Raw genomic sequence first — 11,902 nt, forward strand, 5'->3', positions numbered from 1 at the left:
TCTTAATCATCCTCTAGCCTTTCATCTGAGGTCCCTCCTTTTCTCTTTCAGACTGCCCAGTTCCCACCAACGGGGGGCATTTTATCCTCACTGGGTTCCAGCCTTCTTTTAACTATCTAGCATTTATAGCCATCTCTAGTCAGATGTGTGATAGCTTAATTGAATGAAATGTGTTTTGGATGGTTCATCTACGTTTGTTTACAGGCATTTTTGTCTGGCTCATAAAGCTACTGTGGTCAGATTTACATCTGCCATCACTATTACTGCTCTGTTCAAGCTGACAGCCTCGCAGAGGTCTGCTTTCTCCATTCACTTCCTGGCCTCCAAGGCCTCCCATCTCCGCCCAGTTCAAACTTCACCTCTTCCATGAGGCTTTCCCTCACTACATCCGTCCTGAGGAATGTTTCTGTCCCTCACAGCACCTAACTGCACCACTCAATGAACAGCACACATTAGCATCTAGCCTAATGTGACCATGTGTCCACATTTATATTTTTACATATATAAATATGTAAATGCATAAGCATCCCTGTTCCTCTGCCAGATTTCTGGAGTTTGGGTAGCCCTGGCCCAGGCACGAGGCCTGACATCAGGAGATGAAGGGATGATTAGGCCCAGTAAGAAGTGGTGGGAGGCTGGGTCCCAAACCTGACACAGCAGGTGTCCACCACTAGGTGGTAGTGGTAATCAAGCATCTTCTTCCGCTCTCTGTGCCTCAGATTTCTATCTCTTATCTTTTCAATAGAGATGTCATCTGCTTTGCTTGGGACAACATAATAATATGACCCTGGGCTAGCAACAGAAGAACCCTGGTTTCCAAACTGTCACCTTCACGGAAGAGCAGTGTGCTCTTTAAGTTACTCACTTTTCTGGACCTCATTATTCCTACGTATAAAAGGAGTTTAAACTAGATCAGAGGTTCTCCGAGTATAGTCCCCAGGGTTCCTGGGATCCTTTCAGGGGACCAACAAGGTCAAAACTATTTGGATAACAATATTCACAGCTATTTCTCTTCACTCTCTCTTGTGAGTGCACGATATTCTTGTTCTAAGAATAACTTGTAATGGGTTTCTTACTGTTATTTTTAAATGAATACATTTAAATTTTTTCCTGTTTTTTCCTGTCTTAAAAAGGAAATATATACGTATGATTGTGTATATGTATACATCCATCCTACAAAAATAAAAGTTCTTTAATGTCCTAATAATTTTTAAGTGTACAGGGGTCGCGAGACCATAAAGTTTCAGAACCGTTGAACCAGATTCCTAGACCGTCATTCATTCACTCAACAAATAACTGCCCCTCCTGAGGCTGCATTTTTTACGTACCGAGGAGAAGGTGGTGATCAAGACGTGGAGCCCGCTCCGACGCCCTTTACATTTGGGAGGGAGGAGGCAAACGAATATATCAAGACAACTTCTGAGAGCGGTAAGTGTCATGAAGGCATAAAGCAGGACACGTGTTTCATGCGCACTGGAACCCTCCATTGTGCTGAGTCGGCCCCGGGCCCCTCAGGCCCCTGAGCTGGCCAGGCGCGGGGTCGCTGGTACCCCGGGACACCGAGACACCCAGGCACCGGGAAGCCGCGGGCGCTGACGTACCGTGACGTCACTCGGCCGCGCCAGCCAATCGCGGGCGGCCCCAGTCCTCGGCCGGCGGTGGCCCGCGGCCTGCGGGAGGCGCTGTGGCCCGTCGGGCGGCCCCGCGGAGCCGCCATAGCCTCCCGCCTCCCGCGACCCAACGTCTCCGCCGCCGGCCTCGCGCCGCCGCCATGGCCGACGTGGAAGACGGCGAGGAACCCTGCGCCCTGTCCTCTCACTCCGGGAGCGCAGGATCCAAGTCGGGAGGCGACAAAATGTTCTCTCTCAAGAAGTGGAACGCCGTGGCCATGTGGAGCTGGGACGTGGAGTGCGATACGTGCGCCATCTGTAGGGTCCAGGTGATGGGTAAGCGCTGCACGCGAGGCCCGGGCCGCGCGGCGGCCTCCGCGGGCCCGGCTCCGGGCGTAGGGGACAGACCGAGCCTCGGAGAGACTGTTCCTGGAGGAGTGGGGGCGGGGTCGCCCTGCCCCGGTGCCCAGGGACCGCGGGCCACGCCCGAGCTGTCGCCGGTCAGAGGGCTGCGGCCGCCGCCAGGGGCCGTGGGGTCGTTCAGCAGGCGCCCAGCGCTGGGGACTGGTATTCTGGGGAGAGAAATGGGTGGTAAGCAGTGCCGTTAAACAAGGTAATTTCAGGTAATGATGGGTGTGATCACGACAATAAAAGTAGGCGATTTGATGGGAGCTGGGAGGAACCACTTCGGTTTGTGTGGCCAGCTACGGCACCCTTTACAAAAAGATCGCAGAGAGGTCAGGGTCAAGGCCCTGAGTCAGCGGGTCACTAAAGTGGTTCTGGTCACACACAACAAAGTGATGCTCTGGAGTCATCTTCCACAAAAACGACCCCTAGTCGTGCTCTGAGGAGGCGCAGGGAAGAAAAATGTTCCTAGCCGTTGCCTTTCTGGATGGGCTACTGTTCTGCTGGCTTTTAAAGCTGGATGATTCGAGACTGGTCAGATAGCACTCGCTTGGCTTGAACGGGAAGGATGTAAGCCCTTTTATTCAGAAACATAAAACTTCATCTCCTTCCTGGTCCCTTCCTATCATAGGATGCCATTTCTTGGAGAAGACAGTACCCTGAAGTTAGACCTTTATGGAAAACCCTCTTTTACAAATAACTGTTACTTCTTTCTATGATATTTTTAATAAAAATATTGAACCAAGTGAAACCTTTTAGAATAGCTTCATCTCGTTATGTTTTATATGGTTTATGTTTTAAGATCTCGGACCACCTTGAAAAAGAGGTGCTCTTGAAATGCACGTTATGTTTTTAAATAGGGCATTTAAAACTCCTGCATTTAAGAGCATCTCCCGTTGCGGAGCACAGGCTCCGGACGCGCAGGCTCAGCGGCCATGGCTCACGGGCCCAGCCGCTCCGCGGCATGTGGGATCTTCCCGGACCGGGGCACGAACCCGTATCCCCTACATCGGCAGGCGGACTCTCAACCACTGCGCCATCAGGGAAGCCCTTAAATGTTGTTTCTTGAAGGTAGTTGGAGAACACTGAGGTTTGTATAGTTTGAAAGCTTTGTGTCTTGCACTGAAAAATGAGAGAATTGGAGAAAATAACTTAAAAATTGCTCTCCCTTCTTGAGGAATGAAAATTGAAACCTACCAGAATCAAGCGATTTCTCAATTTACTGTCTTTGTAGTATGCTCTTATGTTTTTTATTCATAAGGATTTGTTTTAAAGAAAATTTACAACCATGGGATTCAAACATTTTTTACTTTTAAAAGAACTTGATTTCAGATGTGATCCGCTTATATTGTGTATCAAGTTTTAAAAGTACCTAGTTTATTGGCCTGCAATACAGCTCCCTTGTCCTTCCCCTTTCTTAAAAACTAGAATCATAATTTACAGTTTGAGTGACATTTTTAACTTATCCAGGCGATTTTTGTTCTTTTGTACGACAAACTGTTAAAAATTTTATCCCCTAAATTTCCTTTAGTTTAAAAAAAAGAATTTCCTAAAAGAACATTTTATTTTTCTCCCCAAAGAAAAATTTTAAAATAGTAAACAGAAATGCAAAATTTAAAATAATGATTGCAATTTTGCAAGAAATAAACTTTCCTGGGATATTTAAAGTAAGTCAAAGTATGGGCTAAAAATGACTCAGGGTTCACATTAACTTTCTAATTATAGCAAGTATTCTGCTACTGTGGATTAATGTTACAGATTTACAACAGCTGTGCTTTGGGTTCAGGAAAGTATTCTGGACTAGACCTCTGTATTTTGTTTATGAGGTGTTAAAATCCACTTAGTGGTCAGGTGACAGCAGAAGGAAGTTTGTTTTTTAGCATCATTCTGAAAGGTGTTACTATACTCTTTAGAAATGTGCTGTTTTAGATATTAGGAACATCATCAAAAGAAAATGTTTTCCTTTATCTGCAACGTTAGTCATTTTTAGCCATTTAGGTCAGTTTTTGATAATGAATCTAAATCCAAGCTATAAGCATAATTCAGAGACTTCTAGATTATACAAAGAGCCCACTTAATCCCATGTCCTTTATATTTGGAATTCATCTCACATGCCTAAATGCTTGGTTATGACTTCTGGATCTAAGATTTGCCTGCCAGCCCACTCTGATGTAGTTAACACTCTCTTCCTGGGTTTCCACTCTCCCCCCTTCATTCTGAAAGGAGCAGATGGCACAGCGAGCAAGCACTGGTGAGGAAGAGGCGACCAGGTTTGCTAGTGCTGTCAAGTTATGAAGAGCCAGAGTAACCTTCCACAGCTGTATGTTAACGTGGACGTTTGAGCTAACTTTTTGGAGCCTTGTTTTCCTAATTTGTAAAAGAGACAGTTGGGACCATGAACTCTAATTCTGTGATTACACAGGACCAGAGCCATGTCTTCACCCTTATATCATGATCCTTATGATATTTAGTTGTTTGCCTATCTACCTCTCCATTTACTGGTGAGAGCAGGGACCCAGACTTGGTCATTTTGGTGTCGGCAGTGCATTACTCTTTGCACAGAGTAGATACTCAGTAATTGTGGAATTGAAGAAGGCCTCAGGAGGCGGTGGTTGTTTTTAATCCACACTGAAGAGGCCAGGGTGGTGTGTTTTCTTAAGGGTGAGAGCACGCAGAGAGGAGCAAACAAATGCCTGAGCATAATCCAGTGTAAGAAGAGAAGCAGGCTTCAGCTCCACCGTGTTTCTATTTTTACAGAATTATTTTCCTCCAATTTATGTTAAAAACTACTTTTTCTGTTTGTTTGAACTTCCTTTTACCCAACTTTGACTCCTTTCAGCTAGTGAATGAGTCCATTTCATTGGTTCCTAAAATATTCTATATTACCTCCTTCATCAAACAAATAGTAGTACAGATTCAATTTTGAAAACTTCTAGTATACCCTTTTGGTTCCCATTCCTCATGTTTTCTCCCAGGTAATTTATTAAAATATTTTACTGTTGTCGGGTAAATGCTTTGGGCTCAGAGGGAGCATTTCCTTAAAAAGAAAAAAAGAGAACCTAGTATTTAGGAGTTTTTTACATTTAATTTTTATAGAAATTATACAGTCACATAACTTAAAAACTTGAGCAAGTACACAGTGAAAACTCCTTCCCGTTCCATCCCCTCCCAGGTAAACTTTATTATTAGTTTCTTGGATATCATTCTAGAGTTTCTATCTGTGTGTAAGCAAATACAATATATATGCATGGCTTATTTAAAAGGATGTCTTGAAAATAAACTACTCATAAGGTTGATCTGTGTGAACATGCCCAGTGAGCTTATAACTCCTAATATAGTGGAGTATAGCATATTTTTCTCTGGTGGTTACATCCAAGGTCTTTTCATCAGAGCTTGTAAAAATAGAGGGTCAGTAACCCTTGTGAAATTGCTCATGGTCATAAGTAAATTAGTAGAGTGCCTTGTACTTTATTCATCTTTAAGCAGTTATGTTCAGATGAGAAATTAATAGTATGAGTCTTTTAATCTACATCTCTAACCCTTTGGGCCTTTATTTGACTTTGAAGTGTATGGGTTTTAACAATTGCATTCTGAGCATCAGAATGAGAATTGCTATTTGTTTACTTTTAGATGCCTGTCTTAGATGTCAAGCTGAAAACAAACAAGAGGATTGTGTTGGTATGTTGTAATTTTGTTCTCTGGCTTTTTCAACTGAAGGTTTTCTCTCAGCGGGGATGTTTGAATTTGCAATTAAGATTGACTTTATCAATACACAAAAATAAACTGTAAAGCAGTGATCCATTATTAATATAAAATGTTGGTTCTCAGATGGTCTTAATGGAATTAACCTGTAAGTCCTTCAGTTGCTTTAATTGAGGAGAATTGGTTATATATCCTAGACATGGGCATGGTAAACATTTTGGTAATCAAAAAAGAAATAATTCTTTTCTATTAAGAAGAGTATAAAATAAGGAATTTGCCAAAACATCCTTCAAGTTTTGAGTATGTTACAGGTTAGTTTTGGTCAGTCAGGATTTTATTCTAACAAAGCATTTCAGTATTCAATATTCTTTTATGATCCGGTATTTAACTTTTCTACTAAGGTAAAAACAATTCTAAATCTCAAGATTTTTTTGGATGTAGTTTATAGATAGAAGTTTGTTAAATTTTATTTACATCTGGGGCTACAGAAGTTGTCTTAGGCCAAATATTTAAGCAGCTCAAAGGTTTTTATGTCCCAGTTCTTGAGGTCATCACTTCTAGATTGCTATATAAAAGTGTTTAAAGATTTTCCTGAAATGAAAGGTTACCTTTGTGTTTGTGTGGTTTACATACAGCTTCTTAATGATTTATGTAGTTTTGATCAAATCCTGTTTCTTCCTCTCAAAAGACTTAGAATGAGTCCCCTAGCTTCCTACTCCTACAACCAATTTTCACAAAAAGGTTTGTTTCCTGGTTTTTTTTTTCCTATTTCTTTTATTGTTCTGTTATAGTTCAGTTGGTCAAGCAAGGGATAAATGAAGCCCATGTTTGAGATTGTATCCCAGATTATAGGTGATTTCCCTTGGTTAAAATTTTTTCTTCGATTCTGTTTGTTTTAAACATTTTCATTTGGGAATTGTGAGGTGTAGGTCATCTTTATTTGATCATAGAGAGACCCTTTTCTTGAAAGAGACCTCTCTTTCAAAGCCAGCCACTTTGAAAATTCCATTCCGTTTGTCACGTGAGGAATTGCGCTGCCTGTGGATGACTTAACACAGATCCTCACCACTTCCAGAAAACAACTCATTAGAGGTACAACTAATAATGTTTAGAAGCATGTCACCTGTTTATAATCGCCTGCTCTGAGCTAAAAACATTTAAAATTCATTATATCTTGCTAAATAAAAATCAGGAGGACATTTTTCAGTAAAATAAAGACCCAAAGGTCTCCAGGGTCAGTGCCTGACTGAGGTAGTCTGGGATCTAAGGAAGACTAAAGTCTTTTAATCTCCTAACTTGAGAAAGACACCATGTGGAGCTATGTAGGAACTGGGGGCCACCACAGCACCCACAGATTCTAAGCAGTGATGGAAAGTTCCTAAGCACAGTGGTGCATCTCATTTCCTAAGTGTAATTTACATATGTAAGTTCCATTTCTTTATAGCTAGAAAAAATTATTTTGACCGGTTAACCATCTTTATTCAAGATTATGAACCCTAATTATTACATAATCTAAAATAAGCTAGAATTTTGAGCTCGGTAATTTAAATTGAAGTATGTAATGTCAGATATTCTTTTTTTTCTTTCAGTCGTCTGGGGAGAATGTAATCATTCTTTCCATAACTGCTGCATGTCCCTGTGGGTGAAGCAGAACAATCGCTGCCCTCTCTGCCAGCAGGACTGGGTGGTCCAAAGAATCGGCAAATGAGAGCAGTGGAAGGTGTTCCTTGTGCAGTTGTTCGGAGCCCTGGTGGATCTTGTTATCAGGTGCCCTACAAAGGCTAGTACTCTCCAGGGGGCTAATTCTTTGAATCGGAGGCGGTGGATCTGCGGTCTTTTGGGACTCATCAGAGGCATGGGTTAGCCTTTTTCAGTTTTATTTGCAGAAATTCTCTACAATTAAGAAGATAATTTATTAAAGATGGTCTTTCCTACCTCTGTGGTATGTGTCTCACACACTGCTTATAAGTGCTATAAAGGAGAGAACTAGAAATTGAACGACGTTTATAATTTACCTACTGATATCCAAGGAGCTATGGAAGCAGTTCCGTTCAGAAGAGAATTTTTTGCATGCTTGTGGTTGATCAGTTTAAAAAAAAAAACAAAACATGTTACAGTCACAAATAAAGTGCAGCTTAAAACCCAACGCTTATCCTTAATCTGTTCCTAATATTTATTTTTGGCAGGGAGGGGGATGATTCATGAAATCTTTATTTGACATTATGAGAATTTAAAGTTTGGACCAGTGAACAGGGTAAATAACATTTAACCTTTGGTTGTATGAGATTTCAGTGGTGTTCTACGTTATCATCCTCTGTCTCTGACCCATCAAGAAAACCTAGATCTGCACTCACCTCACTGTTCAATTACTGAGTGGTAAAGGACAGAAGTATTTTCAAGATCTAGTCATATTGCGTTGTAATTTAACTGTGTTTTAGGTGGAATGTTAATGAGGGGAAAATGTTTACCATTGTAGCATTGGATCAAAAAGTTTATTTTATCACACGATGTTTTAATAAACGGTTTATTCTGTTTACCTCATTTGAATTGTCATTATTGCAATTTTATGCACAGCCTTCAACTTAATAAGCTAATTTGTCAAGTGAATGCTTTTGTTTAATTTGAAAAAATATTCATTTGCTCTTTCATTGGTGGTAATAAAATTTTAACTTTATTACCTAGAAACATAAGTGTAAGAAAATATTTAAATTTTATCAAACCAACTCACATTCAGTGGAAGTTATCAAGGAACAATTTGTGAACCACAATTTATGAACCCATGAATTTTTCCATAATGGAGGCTACTGCTATGCATTTAAAAAACCAAAATCTTAACCATTCACTTCTGCAGTTTCAGAGTTTGCCAATCTGAATCTCTTTGAATCTAAGGAATGTGAATACATAAAAGAATATTAAAAATATAATAATTTGGGCTTCCCCGGTGGCGCAGTGGTTGAGAGTCCTCCTGCCGATGCAGGGGACACGGGTTCGTGCCCCGGTCCGGCAAGATCCCACATGCCGCGGAGCGGCTGGGCCCGTGAGCCATGACCGCTGAGCCTGCGCATCCGGAGCCTGTGCTCCGCAACGGGAGAGGCCGCAACAGTGAGAGGCCCACGTACCGCCAAAATATATATATATATATATATATATATATATATATATATATATATATATATAAAATAAAAATTAGAATTCTGTATGCCTTCACCTTGCCTATTTATTTCTTGTAGATTTTGCTTTTTTTTTTCACAATTATCTACTGGAAGAATTAATCACAGTATACAAATATGTTTGGACCATTTGAATGTGTTTCTTGTGCAGTAAGCTGTTTTAGCAGCTCTTTAATCTTTTTAAAAGGTTGTGTCTATAAAATGTGAACTAAATATTTGGCTTTGCAATGAAGAGAAATAGAATGTTGAGTTCTTTCTGTCAGTATGACAGTATGTAAATGAAATGTAAAGGATGGTGGTAATAAGTTGATTTTTCCACACGGCAAAACTGCAGGTCCACCGTCTAACAAAGCTCTGTTTCTATTACACATCAGCATCTGAGGGTAGAAGAGGAGGGACTGGGACAAAGCAGCACTGATCCTATACCCAACCTGGGATGATATCAGCTCATTTGCATAGCCATCTGAAAGTTCAGTACACGGTGTTTCATTAGAAGGAACATGCTGTGACATTTATGAATTCCAATGCAAAGCATTGAACAGGTTTTTCTTTCCATTTGATTAAACAATGTTGAATTTTACTTCACTAGTGTATTGGAAACACATTTGTCATCTTTGGCTGTATAACTTTCCATCTATGCAAGTTGCATTCTTGTATTAACAGCTGACATCTAAGTAAATCTCACCCTACCAAACCCACTACTTCCTTTTTATAAAAAAAAAAAGTCCCATTTACTATCCTGAAGTGAAATTCATAAATATATCTCCACACATAATTAAAATGTATACAATAATAACTGTAATATAAAGTAGACATAAAAGGAAAGTAATTTATAATTCATTTCTTTTTCAGTATGTAAATGCTTGAGCACAGTTACACCAGAAGACATAATGAAGTAGGCTGATGAGTGCATGCATGTGTGTGTGTGTGTGTGTGTGTGTGTAGTGTGTGTAATCACTACACGAAGACAGCAACAATGTAGACTATTGTGACTCAGAAACATGAGGAACATTTCCATTGATAAGACTTTTTTTTCCCCCAAAATGGTGAACTGTGCTAGTAAAGTTCTGAACAACACAAATTTACAATCTTGATTTGCAGTTTAGTTGCATATTTGGAAACCTCAATGGATTTTAAAGCGATGCAGAAATGTACTTTGTGTTTTTTATGGAAAAAGAAGTTAGGTTCTAGGCTCAGATAATAATAAACAGACTTTCTACTACATGAACGAACCTTCGAAAGTCGCTCAGGGTGCTGAACCATGTTTCTTCATGTGAGACTGTCTCACACGTTACAAGACACCAGAATTCCCTGGCCTCTACCCACCAAACACCAGTGGTGCCATCAATCTTTGTGCCATCCAAAGAGAACATTTCCGAAACATCCCTTTTAGCGGTAGCATAGGCTGTCTGGGGAGCAACGGTTTAAGTGCTTGTACAGGCAATTACATACTTTGCTACCACTGTCCTAATCCTAATAGGACACAATAGTTTTTTTTAAGTATAAAGGGTTCAGAATTTTGAATAACTGCTATCCTAAAACGAAGAGTTCACAGAGCCAAATCTTACAGATCTGTGCCCTCTTCTCTAGAGGTGTGAACAGCTATTAAATTAGTGTTTAATACCTAGGACACACATATGATGGTGAATACTCACTTTAGGCTTAAAGAAGAAGCCTAAAATTGTTTTATAGAACTGAAGCTAATGTAGGAGGCTTTACGATCAGAAAAAAACATTTTTTTAATTGTTCCTTTAGAAGTTTGGTAGACATCTGATAAGAAAGGTAACTGTTAGAACAGTGCTTTTTTAGAATATTGCCAAGGGCTAACTTTGGGTAATGCTCTGAAAAGAAAATGAGAAAATGTCCATGTTTACTTTAGTAAGCCCTTGTTTTAAAAGATACTTAAAACGTTACTGATTTGGATGTAAGGAAAATTGGAATTAAAGTACAAATAAAATTTAAGCTATTTTATATTGGATGTCTGAATGATGTAACAAAATACATGAGAAATGTTTACATGATCGTTCCTCTTTTGCCATCTTTTTTTTTTGGCCATGCCATGCGGCATGTGAGATCTTTGTTCCCCGACCAGGGATGGAACCTGTGCCCCCTGCAATAGAAGTGCAGAGTCTTAACCGCTGGACCATCCCTCTTTTGCCATCTTTATGTCATTCCATTTCTACCGCGGTTAGATTTTGTTCAACAAAATATGTCTTACAGGAAAAGTATTTTTTCTGCATTTTGCTACTCAGTTTAAAGGCTGAGAGCTGAAACTCTAGTGCCAGGATACCTGGATTTGCATCCCAGTGCCACCATTTATTTGTGTGACCTTGAAGTTACTTGACCTCTCTTTACCTAAGTTTCCTCATGTACAACGTAGATAATAATAATAATACCTACCTTACTAGATCATTTTGAGGATTGAAGATGAAATGGATTAATACACACGTAAAACTGACAACAGTTTCTGGCACATAGTAAGTGCTACTGTTGTTACTTCGTTTTAGTCATTTTTGGAAGCTCCTTTAATAGAAGTGGCACTTTAAAAATAATGTGTTTTTAGTTATGGGGTAAAGCACTCCTAACTGTTCTCAACAAAAGTTTTGTAAGAAAAAGTTAATTGTTGTAAACATGTTAGATTACTTGTAGCGCTATGAGATTTTGTGGAGGATGGTAATGAGGCCTTCATGACTTGCCTGTTACATTTTTTTCTAATCATTCAGTCAACATGATTTCCAGATTTTATATTAAGAAAAGGTCTGTAAATGTTGAGCTCTATTTTTAATTTTAGGTGTCCCATCTTAGTAGAAATATTTCATCAGACCTTGCAGATATGAATATAGCAGTACATTTTTTAAAATTTTATTGAAGAATAGTTGATTTACAACGTTGTGTTAATTTCTGCTGTACAGCAGTGATTCAGTTATATATATATATATATACATATATATGTATAAAGTTCCCTATGCTGTACAGCAGGACCTTGTTGTTTATCCATTCTATATATAATAGTTT

The 11,902-nt window shown here is 39.7% G+C and overlaps 1 protein-coding gene across 3 annotated transcripts; it reads left to right on the forward strand.

The window, feature by feature from the left end:
• The first annotated feature begins 1,630 nt into the window (after positions 1–1,630).
• Positions 1,631–8,258, forward strand: RNF7 (ring finger protein 7). 3 transcript variants are annotated; one of them, XM_065876547.1, is made up of 3 exons: positions 1,631–1,946; positions 5,646–5,693; positions 7,307–8,258. In XM_065876547.1, exons 1-3 carry the CDS (start codon positions 1,772–1,774, stop codon positions 7,423–7,425), a joined length of 342 nt encoding a protein of 113 aa, XP_065732619.1. In that variant the 5' UTR covers positions 1,631–1,771; the 3' UTR covers positions 7,426–8,258. The 3 variants fall into 3 exon arrangements, with proteins under 3 accessions (XP_065732619.1, XP_065732621.1, XP_065732620.1); XM_065876549.1 differs by having other exon boundaries at positions 1,772–1,939; positions 7,307–7,363; XM_065876548.1 differs by lacking the exon at positions 5,646–5,693 and having other exon boundaries at positions 1,772–1,946; positions 7,307–7,425.
• Positions 8,259–11,902: the final 3,644 nt, after the last annotated feature.

This window comes from Phocoena phocoena, chromosome 4 (assembly GCF_963924675.1).
Source record: "Phocoena phocoena chromosome 4, mPhoPho1.1, whole genome shotgun sequence".
Lineage (NCBI taxonomy): Eukaryota > Metazoa > Chordata > Mammalia > Artiodactyla > Phocoenidae > Phocoena > Phocoena phocoena.